At 42.3% G+C, this 16,530-nt stretch overlaps 1 protein-coding gene across 3 annotated transcripts; it reads right to left on the reverse strand.

The window, feature by feature from the left end:
* Positions 1–1,291: 1,291 nt before the first annotated feature.
* LOC139544253 (high choriolytic enzyme 1-like) lies at positions 1,292–14,685 on the reverse strand. Of its 3 annotated transcripts, none has more exons than XM_071351167.1 (11): positions 7,148–7,356; positions 6,938–7,003; positions 6,734–6,790; positions 6,521–6,589; positions 6,328–6,377; positions 4,232–4,313; positions 3,546–3,660; positions 3,188–3,360; positions 2,085–2,166; positions 1,671–1,792; positions 1,292–1,559 (listed from the first exon to the last, which is right to left on the reverse strand). In XM_071351167.1, exons 1-11 carry the CDS (start codon positions 7,182–7,184, stop codon positions 1,555–1,557), a joined length of 858 nt encoding a protein of 285 aa, XP_071207268.1. In that variant the 5' UTR covers positions 7,185–7,356; the 3' UTR covers positions 1,292–1,554. The 3 variants fall into 3 exon arrangements, with proteins under 3 accessions (XP_071207268.1, XP_071207270.1, XP_071207269.1); XM_071351169.1 differs by having other exon boundaries at positions 6,328–6,411; positions 7,148–7,303; XM_071351168.1 differs by lacking the exons at positions 6,938–7,003; positions 7,148–7,356 and adding an exon at positions 14,411–14,685.
* Positions 14,686–16,530: the final 1,845 nt, after the last annotated feature.

The raw sequence follows: 16,530 nt of genomic DNA on the forward strand, positions 1-16,530 counted from the left end.
GTATGCAAATACAAACACCATGGGACCACGCAGCTGTCATACCGCTCAGGAAGGAGACGCGTTCTGTCTCCTAGAGATGAGCGTACTTTGGTGCAAAAAGTGAAAATCAATCCCAGAACAACAGCAAAGGACCATGTGAAAATGCTGGAGGAAACATGTACAAAGTATCTATATCCACAGTAAAACGAGTCCTATCTCAACATAACCTGAAAGGCCGCTCAGCAAGGAAGAAGCCACTGCTCCAAAACCGCCATAAAAAAGCCAGACTACGGTTTGCAACTGCACATGGGGACAAAGACTGTACTTTTTAAAGAAGTCTTCTGCTCTGATGAAACAAAAATAAACAGAAAAAAAGTACGTGGATATATTGAAGCAACATCTCAACACATCAGTCAGGAAGTTAAAGCTTGGTCGCAAATGGGTCTTCCAAATGGACAATGACCACGAGCATACTTCCAAAGTTGTGGCAAAATGGCTTAAGGACAACAAAGTCAAGGTTGGAGTGGCCATCACAAAGCCCTACCTTCAATCCTAAAGAAAATTTGTGTGCAGAACTGAAAAAGCATGTGCGAGCAAGCAAACCTGACTCAGTTACAACAGTTCTGTCAGGAGGAATGGGCCAAAATTCATCCAATTTATTGTGGGAAGCTTGTGGAAGGCTACCCAAAATGTTTGACTCAAGTTAAATAATTTAAAGGCAATGCTACCAAATACTAATTGAGTGTATGTAAACTTCTGACCCACTGGGAACGTGAAGAAATAAAAACTGAAATTAATCTTGATTATTCTGACATTTCACATTCTTAAAATATAGTGGTGATCCTAACTGACCTAAGACAGGGAATTTTTACTAGGATTAAATGTCAGGAATTGTTTAAAACTGAATTTAAATGTATCTGGCTAAGGTGTATGTAAACTTCCGACATCAACTGTAGATAATCTACTAAAAATCTGCCTTTTCCAGCTACAATAGTTTCCATTGTCTACACTCTCTGATGAAGTTGATATTTTAATGGACAAAAAGGCTTTCAAAAACAAGGACATTTCTAAGTGACCACGAACTTTTGCTGTCTAAGTCCTGTGTTACAGCATCATCGTTTTTAAATAATTTGTTGCCTAGCTAGTCAGCCAAATTTTATACCTTAATCACCATTAATTTAGGTCGTCTCTCCTGCTATGCTAGATCTACTTAATCTCTGATCCAACCTTGGGATGTATGATGAGCATAGCTGAGAAGGTCCATTATAGAATGAAATAGAACACTGCAAGAAACATCACACTGACTGGATTATTTTCAGTCTAGGTCATTTTATTTATTTCCAAGACAAGTGCAGTGGAATAGGCCTAATTCAAGGCAGCAAGAGCACACAGGACAAATTAAACTACTGCCTGCTGCTGAACACACGTATAATACATCAGAAAGCTTTAAGGGACTAGTTCAACTTCTTCATTGTTGAGAAGTTAAAATGTCAGTGCCATTTGTGTTGGAATCTTCAGTCGACAGCAGCGGTGCTGAAATCTTCGATGGTGTAATAAATGCTAAACTGTGCATTGTTATTCTGTGAAAGACAGGACATGAACATGGTTAGAATACAGCGCGAGAATGACTGCATTTACAAAGGCAGCCCAACTCTGATATTTTTCCTGTCTCTGTGTGTGCATGTCTTTACCACATTGATAGAGTTTGTTAAGACGTGTTATGTCCAGGGGGCTCAGGTGATTTCTCTGTCCAATCTGGACTCCACTCTTCTTGGAGCCAATAGTGGGGTTCCGGTTTGATGAGAAGTAGTATCTGCCAGGAGAAACCCAACAATGGGGGATTAGAGGACTTGCTACTTTAACACAAGGACTGCGTCACAATGCCACCCTATTCCCAATATAGTGCACATAGTTTGACCAGAGCCCAGGTAAAAAATAGTGACCTAAATAGGGATCCACTTGGTAAGCACCGGGAAATGTTACTGGAGCTGGATACTGTACACAGGCCCCGTAAAACTAATATATACTTATTGCTATCAGTTTAAAAACAAGGTGAGTAAAATTAGGACTTTAGTGGGAATAAGGAGGAGAGGAGTGTGACTGACGTTCCGTAGTGCATTATGGAGTCGTAGTCATAGGGCAGGTCCTGAGTGTCTCCTTTCTTCACCACAAAGTTCTTTGCTTTTCCTGGAAGACAGTTACAAGAGGTAGATTGTGTGACTGGTGGATGCGACTGGGTCTGAATGTGATATAGGGGAATGAAAATGTAGACAAGTTGTTGAGATGGAAACCATTAAGTTGAACCTCTAGCAGGAGGAAACTACACAATTCAAGGCATGAATATTGCATCTTACCTAATGAACTCCATAGCAGGTGGTAACATAAAACAGCCTACCAGTTCAAGAGCTTACATGTTACCCCATTACGGGCAGTAACTGTAGATGACAAGGTAGCGTTATCCATGTCAGGGGAATTTAGCGAAACAAGGTCCAGCATTCACGTCAGGGGAACAAAGCAGGGGTGAAACTTAGGTGCAAATCAATACGATATGTGGCTCTGTTCACGCCAGGGACAATGAGTTGACCTCAGTTAAACTCCACATAATAGCATTTCCATGTGTTGCACTCGCATTCAGTAGTCTATGAATTACATAAGTCTGCACAGTATTGGCATCAAACACAAGAACACTCATGGTTCCTGATGTGAGATTCTCTGGTGTTTACAGAACTGGTGCTGTGAGATTAGGATATCAGGACCTGCTTAGACAAAGCAATTTTAACAGTAAAGCAAAGGGTCACAATGTATGGGGCCATTAATGGCTCCAGTATTTCCGTTATATTAAGTACATGAATGGAACGTTAATGCATAAATGTATGTAAGCCTGTATTCTTATTTTAAACTAATGTCGTTCTGTCCTTGTGCTGTACTGTCTATTAAATGTTATATAGCGTTTCATGTTGTGTGGACCCCAGGAAGAGTAGCTGCTGCTTAGGCAGTACCTAATAAAATACTAAATGTCTAAATACTAAATAGTTATTCTATACGGTCTTCACTCCAGACCACAAAAAGCTGAATCTGGTATGTTAGTGTTGGGCTGGTACAAAAGCTTACACACTGCAGCGCTCCATGGGATAAATTGACCAGCCCAGCCCCTGATCCACAAGCAATGCCCGTGAGGTGGTGTAGTATGTTTGTTGGTGCGAGTTACCTGGGACCACATTGTCCCACTGTATGGTGACGTATTGGTCACGGTCAGGCCGTGTGTGTTCGTGGTGCAGGCCCAGGGCATGCATCAGCTCATGACACAGGTTCCCCACATTGCAGGCTCTACCGAAGTACAGAGGCTGGGCCCCACCCTGAAGTCCTACATACGAAGCACAGCTAGAGTTAAGTGAAGAATGAGAAAAAGGTGAGAGAAGGGGGAGGAGAGAAATGAAGGAAAAATAGGGGATGACAGGAAGAGGGGAAAAAATAGAAGATTGAACAGAGGAAAAGGAAGGAGAGGTTGTGAGTTAACTAAACTGCTGGGAAGGAGAGAATGTGTTTTTGTGCCCACTTGGACTCACCCTGTCCCAGAGATGAACTCGATGTAGTTAATCTCATTGGTGTATTCGTGGAAGCGGATACACGTCTGGTCTGAAATGAGCTTGAACGCTGCTAGTATGGTTCTCTTTCTGTCCACTGTGTGGATCAGAGACAATCTACCATTAGACGGTGCATACCATTCCCACCAGCGGTGTAAAGTACTTAAGTAGTTTCGGGTATCTGTGCTTTTCCTTCACTACATTCCTAAAGAAAATAATGTACTTTTTACTCCATACATTTCACCTGACACCCAAAAGTACTCGTTACATTTTGAATGCTTAGCAGTACAGGAAAATGGTCCAATTCACACACTTAAGAAGACACATGGTCATCCCTTCTGTCTCTGATCTGGCAGACTCACAAAACACAAGTGCATCTTTTGTAAATTATGTCTGAGTGTTGAGTATGCCCCCGGCTATCCACTCATTTTAAAACAAGAAAATGATGCCGCCTGCTTTGCTTAATAGAAGGAATTTGAAACTTAAGTATATTTAGAACCAAATACTTTTACTCAAGTAGTATTTTACTGGGTGACTTACTTGAGTAACGTTTTTTTAAGGTATCTATACTTTTACTCAAGTATGACAATTGGGTACTTTTCCCACCACTGAATTAAAAAACATCTAGTGTTACAGTGTTCATCTCTCCTACTGTATTCGACACTGACCGAGACCATCGTTGATCTTGTAGGGGATAGAAGTGACGCCTTCTTTCTCTGGCCAAAGTGACTTCACAGCTAATCGGTCTTCCTGTAGGACAAATCAACACCTCGTCTTAAATCCAGCTGTCGCTCGAGTATAGGCCTCAGATATTAATTCATTCAATTATTTCTGCGTTTCCAGAAATTATTTCTTAATTATGAATTAGAAACCTTTTCAGTGTCAACTTAAATGACTAAAACCAGATTAACTATATAGAAAAGGTAACGGAGCAATATACACAGTGTACAAAACATAAGGAACACCTGCTCTTTCCATGACAGACTGACCAAGTGAAGGCTTTGATCCTTATTGAGGCCACCTGTTAAATCCACTTCAAATCAGTGTATATGAAGGGTAGGACCAGGTTAAAAGGAGGCTCGTTAAGCCTTGAGACATGGATCGTGTATCTGTGCCATTCAGAGGGGGAATGGGCAAGACAAAAACATTTAAGTACGTTTGAACAGGGTATGGTAGTAGGTGCTAGATTCATCAATTTGAGTGTCAAGAACTGCAACGTTGCTGGGTTTTCCGTGTCTCAAGGATGGACCACCACCCAAAGGACATCCGGCCAACGGCAGGCCAATGATCGAAAACGGGTCATTTATGATAGAGGACAAAGGAGGCTGACACGAATTGTGCCGAGCAACAGTTAATCAACTGACAGTCAAGTATAACATTGATGCCCAAAGACCCATAAAATATTTCACAACTTGTAGTACCTTGACACGAATGGGGTATGACACCCAAAACCTTACAGAATTCCACCAAGAAACTGTGGTTGCAGTGAGCTAAGAAACACTGGCGATTTGGAAAAACGTTGTCTGGTCTGATGAATACCGGTTCTTGACGTTTCACGTTGATGGGATGACTAGGTTATGGAGAAACCCACGAGTACATGCATCTATCATGCCACTTGTCAACATTGCAGGCTGGTGAGTGGTGGTGGTGTCTTGCTGTGGGGTGCATTTTCATGGCACAAATTGGGCCCCATGATTTAAGTGGAGCAACGTTTGAATGCCACAGGATATCTCAACAGCATTGAAAAGCTGGTGCATCCCTTCATAGCAGCAGAGTATCCATCTACAAATATATATTTTTTCAGCATGATAATGCACCATCTCCGAAGGCTAGGATTGTCTAGGAACGGTTCCACGAACATGACAGTGAATTTAGCTTACTGCAGTGGCCTGACCAGTCAACAGATCTCAATCCAATTACGCATCTGTGGGATGAGATGGAACAAGTCATTTCAGAGTAGAGATCCACTACCAGCCAACTTGGCAGAACGGTGGGAAGCATTGGCGAAATCATGGGAACAGCATTCCTGTGGAACACTCTACAACCTTGTAGAGTCCATGCCCCGACAAATAGAGGCTGTTCTAAGGGCAAAAGGGGGTGCATCTCAATATTAGGAAGGTGTTCCTAGTGTTTTGTACACTCAGAATATATTTTTTATAAGATGTGATAACTAATAATCACCAAATAATATTCTAAAAAACACATTCTGGGAGAATCTAAAATGGCATGAATGGGGGCCCCATTGATTTTATAATGATTGAGTCACTCAGAGCATAAGAACAAGCAATATGCCTTGGGAAAATGTGTTTACACTGGCCTACACATAGTACCCCTTAATGTCAAAGTGGAATTATTTTTCCATTTGAACACTAATTATAAATGAAAAGCTAAAACATCTTGAGTCAATAAATATTCAACCCTTCGTTATGGCAAGCCTAAATAAGTTCAGGAGGAAAAATGTGCTGAACAAGTCAACTATGTGCATTGACTTACTGTGCAATAGTTTCCAGCATGATTTTTGAATGACTACCTCATAACTGTACCCCATGCATACCATTATCTTTAAGGTCCCTCAGTCGAGTAGTGAATTACAAACTTACCCGTAGAGTAAATTCAAATGTAATTTTAGTCAACATTCTGTCTTGAACGATTGTCCAGTCATTAGTTTCAGGCTGTGTATACCAGAAGTTGGTATCACAGTTTGATTGATTCATCATCCTAAAACACAGTAACAGGACCTAGGCAATAGGGATCATAGACTCACCGAAATCATAATGTCTCCCTCCACAATAGCAATGTCGAACTGTAAGTCCTCTGTAACAGAGACAGAGGGTCTGAAACAACCACACTGACATGACATGTACTGGTTACAAGTCACTACCTCCAGTGCCATTAATAAAGTCCAAACCTCATGATAGAGGTCCAGGATAGTGCACTTCATCTAATGAATGTGTTACCTTCTCTGGTTTCAGCCATTTTAACCCAGTCATTTTGTCTGTAACGTGGCCCCATTGAGGCAGTAGAATCTAAAGGGAATTGTTAACATTAAACACATTTTGCAATATTTTATTTTTGATAGATAAGGCATGAACTTCAAGAAAACCAATGGAATTGTTTCTTTAGGCCCATCACGCCAAGAGATTGACCTGAGAATCACAGTAGAGGCCTACCTGTGGCAGTTAAAGTCACGTTTGTAGAATTGTTGATGGGATTTGTAGAATTGTCCACTGAAATACAGAAAGAAAATATTATAAAAGAGGAACAGAACAACAGTTTTGCAGTGGGGCTGGCCTACATGAAATAACAATGGAAGAGGCCTGGCTTTCAGCCTGTCACCTAACGAAATGACTGGTCCCCAATGCAGCCCTGCTTACCTGTGGCAGGGAAAGCCGAATTTGAAGTAGTAGCATTTGTGAAATTGGCAATGGGAACACTGCCCACTGAAATACACAAGGGTAACATAATACATGTTACATAATAACATGGTGAACCAATTAGCTACCGCAGTGAGACTGGCCTGGCCTACCTCAAATGGAAAACAGTCAAAAAATAGGATGTCACGAAAACAAAATGACTGGTCCTACCTTGGACAAACCAGATGAGAATCAAAAACCAAACCATGTTGCAACAACGATTGTCGCCCAAGATTTGGGAGAAAACAACCAAAGAAACAGCACAAACAAATGTGTGCAATAGCTCTCCTTCCAGTCAAATAGTGGGCAGGGCAGCAATCACAAAAGAACAGGTGTATTCTCCTTCTTCTCCTTCTTCTTCTTCTTCTACGGTGAGGTTTAAAGACGGTTGGCATCCAATATGTTGCATTATCGCCCTCTACTGAACTATAGTATGAATCCATTACCTTTGTGATACAACATGGGAAAGGGGAAACGTGAAAAATGTCATGACTCTACTAACTAACCCTACACTCATTAAAAGCCATCACCTTATTCCACTACTTTAACCCTGTCTTATCCTACCCCAGGCCAACGACCCGAGAGGGCGAGACACTACTACTCAACACACCCTGTAACACTTCTGAAATCGAATCTCGTACCCCCAAGTACTTCTCTGCAGCTGCCACCACAACATCTATTTTCTATGACTTACGTGTCATCTCTGCGGTACAGCTGATAACAATTGCTATGAATGCTAAGCCAACCTCACTGAAACATATATCACTCATTGGCCTATCCCTCTGTTCTGGCAAAGATCTACTATTCACAGGGATCCTCTCAGAATCCCTCACACTTGATCCACCCTCCACTACCTTCTTCACTTCCTCTGCATACAACATCTTCTACCCCTTCCATTTCACCTCCAGAACTCAAACTGGTGTGCGGCCCACTCTGTTATAACTTGATACCAATCTTCCTCGACATACCCTCTCCCTTGCCATTTCTATCTTCAACAGATACAAACCCATCCTCTGCCTCCCTCAGTCTTTTCAACCTCCTCTCTCTTTCCCTCCAATCCTCCTCCCTTAACCAATTACCCGACTCCTTCTGAAAATATTCAAGCCTCCTTGAAGGACTTGCTAAGCCCTGTACCCCATCCACTTCAAACTCCTGTGTCACCAGAACAGATGCAGGTGTGACCACTTGTTTTTAAGTATTCAACCTCAACAACAGATTGTGCAGTATAGACAGTGTTAAGGTGCATCCATAGTATATAGTGAACAGTACTGTGCATAATGTAGCAGATGCAGGAACACCCCGAAATGTGGGCTGCAGTTGCACACTATTGACAGAAAGACACATCAACCTCAGATAAAGCATCTGAGACAACAAAACAGCGCTCCTCTGTCTTAGTATGTGTAGGCCATGTATCTGATGCCGTCTGGTCAAAAAGAGTATGCCATGTCATACAGCCACAGTTGTAGAGAGGTCAGACTTTCTGGATGTTTAGTTCAGTCCTATGTGTTCTCTGGCCCATCTCTGATATCTTGTTGTGGATCTTGGCTATGATGGTGGGCTCCCCATTGACAGAAAATAAATATCTGCTGTGGGAATCAGTGTAGACAGTGTTAGTGTTCATGTATAGTGCAGTATAGACAGTGGTCATGTGCATCCATAGTATAGAGTAGTGAACAGTTCTGTCCATAATGTAGCATAGAGCCCATGTCGTAAGTCCAGGGTGTTCCCAGAGTGGTATACCAAGAAGCAAGCTAGATCTACTCAGGGTCTATTAAATCTAGCCAGCTTCAGTTAGCTTCACATTCCAGCTCAGGCTTCATCCGTACTACGATGGTGGATTTTGCTCGTCCACCTTCCGTAAAAGGCTGTCACATGCTTCCCAGTCGAAACAGTTTAAGCTTATACATTTTGTGAAGTTTATGTTCATTTTGGTGAACGCTGTTCGCGTACACCAATTTTTTTGTTGAGGCAAGTCGAAGTTTGGTAGTCGAAGTCTACACCCCTTCATCAGTGATTGGTTCACAGTAGGGGTGGGAACTATGGACGGGATTCTTCAATGAAGTGTTTGCGATCATTCACTTGAGAAGTACTGCACTAAACTGATGTGTAATTGCGTGACTAAGACCTCCTCTGCAAAAACATCAAAAATTCAATACAGATTTCTTGTTGTATCTATTTTGAGGAAGTGTTTCTGGCTATATTGTTACTACGGTGGCTCAAGAGAGACAAACAGTAATATTGCTTCTTTCTTCTAGTTTCTCAAGCGAAGGTCTTTAGGTAGTGAGAGCACAGAAGTTTGCATCACCCAGCTGAGTTCTGCTAGGAGCAAACTGAACCTATGTATGGGGACGCCTTTACTCTAGAAAAGTTATTGCAAATTTCATCAGGCTATGTTGTAAAATAGTCCAAATTAGAGCCATCTTATGGGCAAAAGTGTCATATTTGATCGATTGTTAACGTCTTTGATGTGCTTATCAATACACAAGCCCCTTTTTCCCCCACTCCTATCGATCTGATTTCAATGGTCCTTAACTCGCAAATTAGACACTTCATTCAGGATATATGAGAAAGCTCAGAGTTAGCCTACCCCAGAGAAGTTTAGTTTATCAATTTGACCATTTTCAAAAACAAGCACACATAAAACTTAAAAGCCACACATGCACATGAATAAAATCATCGAGGATAACACACAAAAAACTCTGGGACTTATTTCCATTGTGGTCCTCTTGAGACAAGATGGCTAGACAAGATCGAACACATTATGGCAGTGAAATATTAAAACAAAAACATAAAAGAAGAACATCTATCTCATTCCAGTTACATCATAGGGGTTATTCATATGGTCACAGAGGACATCAAACATATTTTTACTTCATTTTTAAAGCTGTCCAGAGAGGACGTTGTTTTTATAGACAGAGGTAACTCATTCCATTCTGAGGCTCCAGTATACAAGAAAGTACCTTTCCCAGCATTACTCCTGAACCTGTATAAGCACACATCAGCAACACCTGATCTGGTGCTGTGATTGTGTGCATCCCTAACACGAGGAAAGTAATCAATCAATCAATCAATCAATCAATTTTATTTTATATAGCCCTTCGTACATCAGCTAATATCTCGAAGTGCTGTACAGACACCCAGCCTAAAACCCCAAACAGCTAGTAATGCAGGTGTAGAAGCACGGTGGCTAGGAAAAACTCCCTAGAAAGGCCAAAACCTAGGAAGAAACCTAGAGAGGAACCAGGCTATGAGGGGTGGCCAGTCCTCTTCTGGCTGTGCCGGGTGGAGATTATAACAGAACTATGCCAAGATGTTCAAAAATGTTCATAAGTGACAAGCATGGTCAAATAATAATCATGAATAATTTTCAGTTGGCTTTTCATAGCCGATCATCAAGAGTTGAAAAACAACAGGTCTGGGACAGGTGGCGGTTCCATAACCGCAGGCAGAACAGCTGAAACTGGAATAGCAGCAAGGCCAGGCGGACTGGGGACAGCAAGGAGTCACCACGGGCGGCAGTCCCGACGCATGGTCCTAGGGCCCAGGTCCTCCGAGAGAAAGAAAGAGAGAAGGAGAAAATTAGAGAGAGCCAAGATTTTCAAAATTTCCATAAATGACAAGCATGGTCAAATAATAATCAGGAATAAATCTCAGTTGGCTTTTCATAGCCGATCATTAAGAGTTGAAAACAGCAGGTCTGGGACAGGTAGGGGTTCCATAACCGCAGGCAGAACAGTTGAAACTGGAATAGCAGCAAGGCCAGGCGGACTGGGGACAGCAAGGAGTCACCACGGCCGGTAGTCCCGACGTATGGTCCTAGGGCTCAGGTCCTCCGAGAGAAAGAAAGAGAGAAGGAGAAAATTAGAGAGAGCCAAGATTTTCAAAATGTTCATAAATGACAAGCATGGTCAAATAATAATCAGGAATAAATCTCAGTTGGCTTTTCATAGCCGATCATTAAGAGTTGAAAACAGCAGGTCTGGGACAGGTAGGGGTTCCGTAACCACAGGCAGAACAGTTGAAACTGGAATAGCAGCAAGGCCAGGCGGACTGGGGACAGCAAGGTGTCATCATGCCCGGTAGTCCTGACGTATGGTCCTAGGGCTCAGGTTCTCAGAGAGAAAGAGAGAACGAGAGAATTAGAGAGAGCATACTTAAATTCACACAGGACACTGGATAAGACAGGAGAAGTACTCCAGGTAACCAACTGACCCTAGCCCCCCGACACAAACTACTGCAGCATAAATACTGGAGGCTGAGACAGGAGCGGTCAGGAGACACTGTGGCCCCATCCGAAGAAACCCCCGGACAGGGCCAAATAGGAAAGATATAACCCCACCCACTTTGCCAAAGCACAGCCCCCGCACCACTAGAGGGAAATCCTCAACCACCAACTTACAATCCTGAGACAAGGCCGAGTATAGCCCACAAAGGTCTCCACCACAGCACAAACCAAGGGGGGGCGCCAACCCAGATCACAACCCAAATCACTTAGATATCTGGGCGCAGGACCATAAATACTCCTGTAAACCAAACCTAGTCTAATCTGGGACACCTTAGCCTCAACAGGCAGCCAGTTTAGTTCCTGAAAGCAGCTCCTGCCTATGTGAGTACGTGGACTCACCTTCAATACTACCCTGATCAGCTTATTCTGGGCTATCTGGAGCTTCCCCTTCATGAGTTTAGAAAAGCCCCCAAACCAGGAAGTACTAGCATAGTCAAAATGGCATTGAATGAGGGCAGTAGCTAGCACTTTCATGGAGTCCTTATCAAGCAGCTTGGACTTTCTAGCCAAAAACTTAGTCCTGACATTAACCTTCTCTAGCACCTTATTGGCCATGCTCACACCTCCCAAGCTTCCATCAAGGATTCATCCCAAGTAGCTAACAGAGGTTTCAGTAGTCAGCACCTCACCCCCTAACTCCACTCTGATTTCAGACGACCTACACAATTTAGGTCAGGATCCAAAAAGAATTGCTTCAGTTTTCCCTAAGTGCAGAGATAGCTTATTATCTCCAAGCCATTTGCTAATGTTAGTAAGCTCTGTGCTTACTAACATGTTAGTAAGTATGCTCTCCAACATAGTTTAACTTTTGTGAGACACCAGAAGTGTAGAGTCATCTGCATTAAGAAAAAGACGGCAAGAACAAGCATCTTTCATATCATTAATATACAATACAAACAGCAGAGGCCCAAGCACGCTCCCCTGTGGAACACCACAACTCATTGGTTTTGCCTGAGACAGTGAACCATTAACCTCTACTACTTGCTCCCTTCCTGATAAATAAGACTTTACCCAGCCTAGAGGGATACTGCTTAACCCCAGTGCCTCCAGTTTGGAGATTAGGAGACAGTGGTTAACTGTATCAAAGGCCTTCTGTAGGTCAATCAGTACCCTTCCTGTCACACCCTGGCCTTAGTTATCTTTGTTTTCATTATTATTTTAGTTAGATCAGGGTGTGACATGGGGAATGTATGTGTTTTGGTTTGTCTAGGGGTTTGTACGTTTAATGGGTCAGTGTTTGTATGTCTATGGCTGCCTAGATTGGTTCTCAATTAGAGGCAGCTGTGGTTTATTGTCTCTGATTGAGAGCCATATTTAAGGCAGCCATAGGCATTTGGGTTTTGTGGGTAATTGTCTATGTTCTATGTTGCATGTGTGCACTTAGTTCTTTCTTAGCTTCACGTTTGTTGTTTCGTTTGTTCATCTTCTAAAATAAAGAGAAGATATATTTTTCACACGCTGCGCCTTGGTCCTCTCTCACCGCAAGACGATCGTGACACTTTCACACAGATTTCCCTCATCAATCTCTTTCCTGATGAAGTCAGTCAAGTAAAGTGGACATGAATCAGTGGAGTATGTTTTTCTAAAACCCGACTGAAAATCATACATTAGACCCTGTTTGTTAACATCTTCATACATTTGCTCATGTACAATTCTCTCCAGGATCTTTGATGTTACACAGAGATAGATACAGGCCTATAATTCCCAGGGTCAGACTTTATCCCCTTCTTATACAGAGGTACAACTTTAGCTTGTTTCATGTCCCTGGGAAAGGTGCCTTGTTCAAGAGAGAGATTAACGATATGCGTAATACAAGGGCCAATTTGCTCAGCAGAATCTATTAGAAACCTTGCAGGAATATTATCCAGGCCTGTGGAGTTGGAGCATTTAAGCTCTGCCAGCATACAGACTATTTTGGCTGTTGCTACCTTTCCAAAAGAAAAAGAGTTTGGCTGAACCCCTAACTCTACATAATACTTCTTGACTTGGTTGCTTCCATACAAACCAGAACTGGAGGGCAGCTTGCTAACCAGCTTGCTGGCAACAAAAGTAAAAAAAAGAGTTGAATTCATTAGCAACCTCTGCTTTTTCATATACCATCTCCCCTTTGATGTTCAGTCCAATACTGTTTAGTTTGTTTTTGGTAGGACTACTACAGCCTAGTTCCTTAAATGATTTCCAAAGCTTTTTAGGGTCATTTTTGTTTTCAATTATTTCCTCAGCAAAGTAACCCCTCTTAGCTTCATCCATCCTGCTCTGTGCTTCATTTCTGTGATGTTTATATAGGACAAAATCATGCTGCTCTTGAGAGTTCTTACATTTCTTAAAGGCCTTATTCCTTGCTTGGATAGATTCTAGAATCTCATGATTAAACCAAGGGCTAGATCTCTGCTTTACCCTGACCCGTCTAAGGGGAGCCATCACATTCACCACATCAAGGAATCTACATTTAAAGACCCAGGCACTGTCTACCCCTACACTATCTAGCACAGGTGACCAGTCAATTTTACCCACTTCCTCCCTAAACTTTTCTACACAGTATTTTGTTGAGTCCTCTGGTTCTAACGGTTTTGTGACACTTAAATATATCTTTAAAAATCCTCCTTGTGCAAAATGTAATAAAATGATCACTGATTCCATAGACTATTACTCCACTCTGTGATATTTTTGATTTATCAGACACCAATATTAAGTCAATTGTACTTTGCACTGTTTCACATATCCTGGTGGGATCTTTTATCATTTGGGTCAGAGCAAGTGATCTACAAAAGTGCATAAATACATTGTGGGTTGGGCTATTCTTTTTGCAGACATCAGTATTGAAATCCCCTAACAAAAGTATTTCCTTCAACAGGGAATCATTACAGTTTGACAACACAATTTCCAGACCTTCATAGAATGCATTCTGCTTGGGCGGCCTATAACACACCCCCAAAAAAATCGGCTTGGTTTTGGGAAGGCAGATATCCAGCCAGACAATCTCCAGATCAGCGGTGAACGTTAAAAGCAATGTCTGGTCTTACAAACGCACATATTCCCCCACCGTTCCGATTCCGATCCTTCCTGACAACAGAGTAATTACCTATCTCAATTGCTGAGTCACAAACAGATGAATCCAACCATGTCTCAGTAAAACATAAGACACCCACCTCTGATTTGCAAACCAACAGGCATATCTCATCGATCTTCGGTAGTAGGCTTCGGACGTTAAAGTGCACAAAATGTAAGCCCTTCTTCCCAAAGGCCTCATTGAATTCCCGATCCACTTGTAACTCGCTTCCCACTGCGCTGCCATCTTCCCCCTGCCCTGCCTCCGGTGGCCTCTCTGTCGCCATGGAGCACCCCTCCCCAGGTGCTACTCCATCGTCCTCACCACCGTGTCCCCCGTCACTCGCCTCTGGTTGCCTCCGCTGTGGACCCCCCCTCCTCCGGTGCACTCTCCACTCTCGGTAAGTCCTCTGGTCCCACACCACCTTCAATGCTCACACACCCCGCGGGTACAGCACACCGACAGCAACGGTACATTTCATTGAACCCTTGCCCAAAGCTAGAATCGCTGCGTTTTAAATGAATCCACTGCGCGCATTCCAAACATACCAAAGCTTTGCTGTTACTCTTTATCCACCGTTCGCAAGAGGAGCATGGATGCATAGGCCGTTTAATGGGGTTCGTGATAAAGTGAGGTCCAGGGCATTGATGGATATCACCCGATAAGAGAAGGAATAGAGTTATTATAAGATCTCTACCATTATTTTGCGATTTCAGACTGGATTTCGATGATCGTTTTGGTTTGTGCCAAGGTGCTATGAAAGTTTGGTAAATAACATTCCTTCAAAATCCGAAGTGCTGGATGCCATCAAAAGTGTTTGCATGACTGAGAAGTTGCTGAAAAGTTACTATTCTTTCATCTAAATAGCAGATGCAATTATTTCCAGTAACATAAGGTTAGTTTTAGAGTATTTGTTGCCTTGGAAATGTACATTGAACAAAAAAATACACACAACATGTAAAGTGTTGGTCCCATGTTTCATGAGCTGAAATAAAAAATCTCAAAAATGTTCCATATACAAAGAAAGCTTACTTCTCTCATTTTGTGCACAAATTTGTTTACATCGCTGTTACTGAGCGTTTCTCATTTACCAAGGTAATCCATCCACCTGACAGGTGTGGCATATAAAGAACCTGATTAAATAGCATGATCATTACACAGGTGCACCTTGTGCTGGGGACAATAAAAAGCCCCTAAAGTGCGCAGTTGTGTCACAATACAATGCCACAGATGCCTCAAGTTTTGAGGGAGTGTACAATTGGCATGCTGACTGCAGGAATGTCCACCAGAGCTGTTGCTAGATAATTGAATGTTAATTTTTCAACCATAAGGTGCCTCGAACATAATTTTTGAGAATTTGTAGCCACGCTGGGAGGGAAGCTGACAAGTATTTGCATATAATAATGACTTTTTGTGGGGACAAACTCATTCTGATTGGCTGGGCCTGGCTGCAAGTGGGTGAGCCCTCCAAGGCCCACCCAATGGCTGCACCCCTGTACAGTCATGTGAAATCCATAGATTAGGGACTAATGATTTCATTTCAATTGACCTCCTTATATGGACTGTAACTCAGTAAATTCTTTGAAGTTGCAGCGGTCTAAAGCACTGCATCTCAGTGCAAGAGGCGTCACTACAGTCCCTGGTTTGAATCCAGGCTGTATCACATTCTGCCGTGATTGGGAGTCCCATAGGGTGACACACAATTGTAAAAAATCTGTAATTTTGCAATTATACATTCATGGAGGAGGAAATACAATGATTGCACTAGTTCATATGCGTGAAAGTGGTCTGCACACAGCACATTATCCCCGGAGATGCCAAACTCGGCCAAAGTGTGATGTCATAATGAGTGGAGAAAAAAACACCTGCATCAGAGACAGTGCAAAGGTTTTCATACTCTGCCACATCCTGAAGAGTTACCTTGTTGTACAATGTCTACCATTTACAATTGGAATCTACATTGAAATTACAACACGTACAGTTTTTCTTATGAATACATTTCTTTGTTGTTGTCCCATAATTTTCACTTAGCAAAAATGAGTTCATGTCAATGCAAAATTGATTGTGAGGACGAACAAAGGTACTTTTTTTTACATAGTCCTATGTGCATCCCAAATCAACCCTATAAAGTATATTATCGGCCATGGTCAAAAGTAGTACACTATGTAGGGAATAGGGTCCCATCAGAGGACAACCACTAATGATGCATCATGTACAGTA

This window comes from Salvelinus alpinus, chromosome 18 (assembly GCF_045679555.1).
Source record: "Salvelinus alpinus chromosome 18, SLU_Salpinus.1, whole genome shotgun sequence".
In the NCBI taxonomy this organism is placed as follows: Eukaryota; Metazoa; Chordata; class Actinopteri; order Salmoniformes; family Salmonidae; genus Salvelinus; species Salvelinus alpinus.

Bases quoted from the DNA above. Each gene is read 5' to 3' on its own strand.
- LOC139544253 (XM_071351167.1), bottom strand. From the start codon at position 7,184: ATGGTTTGGTTTTTGATTCTCATCTGGTTTGTCCAAG. The intron at 6,791-6,937 runs GTAAGCAGGGCT...TCTGTATTTCAG, and splicing joins TTCGGCTTTCCCTGCCACAG to TGGACAATTCTACAAATCCC. The intron at 3,361-3,545 runs GTGAGTCCAAGT...ACTTAACTCTAG, and splicing joins GAGTTCATCTCTGGGACAGG to CTGTGCTTCGTATGTAGGAC.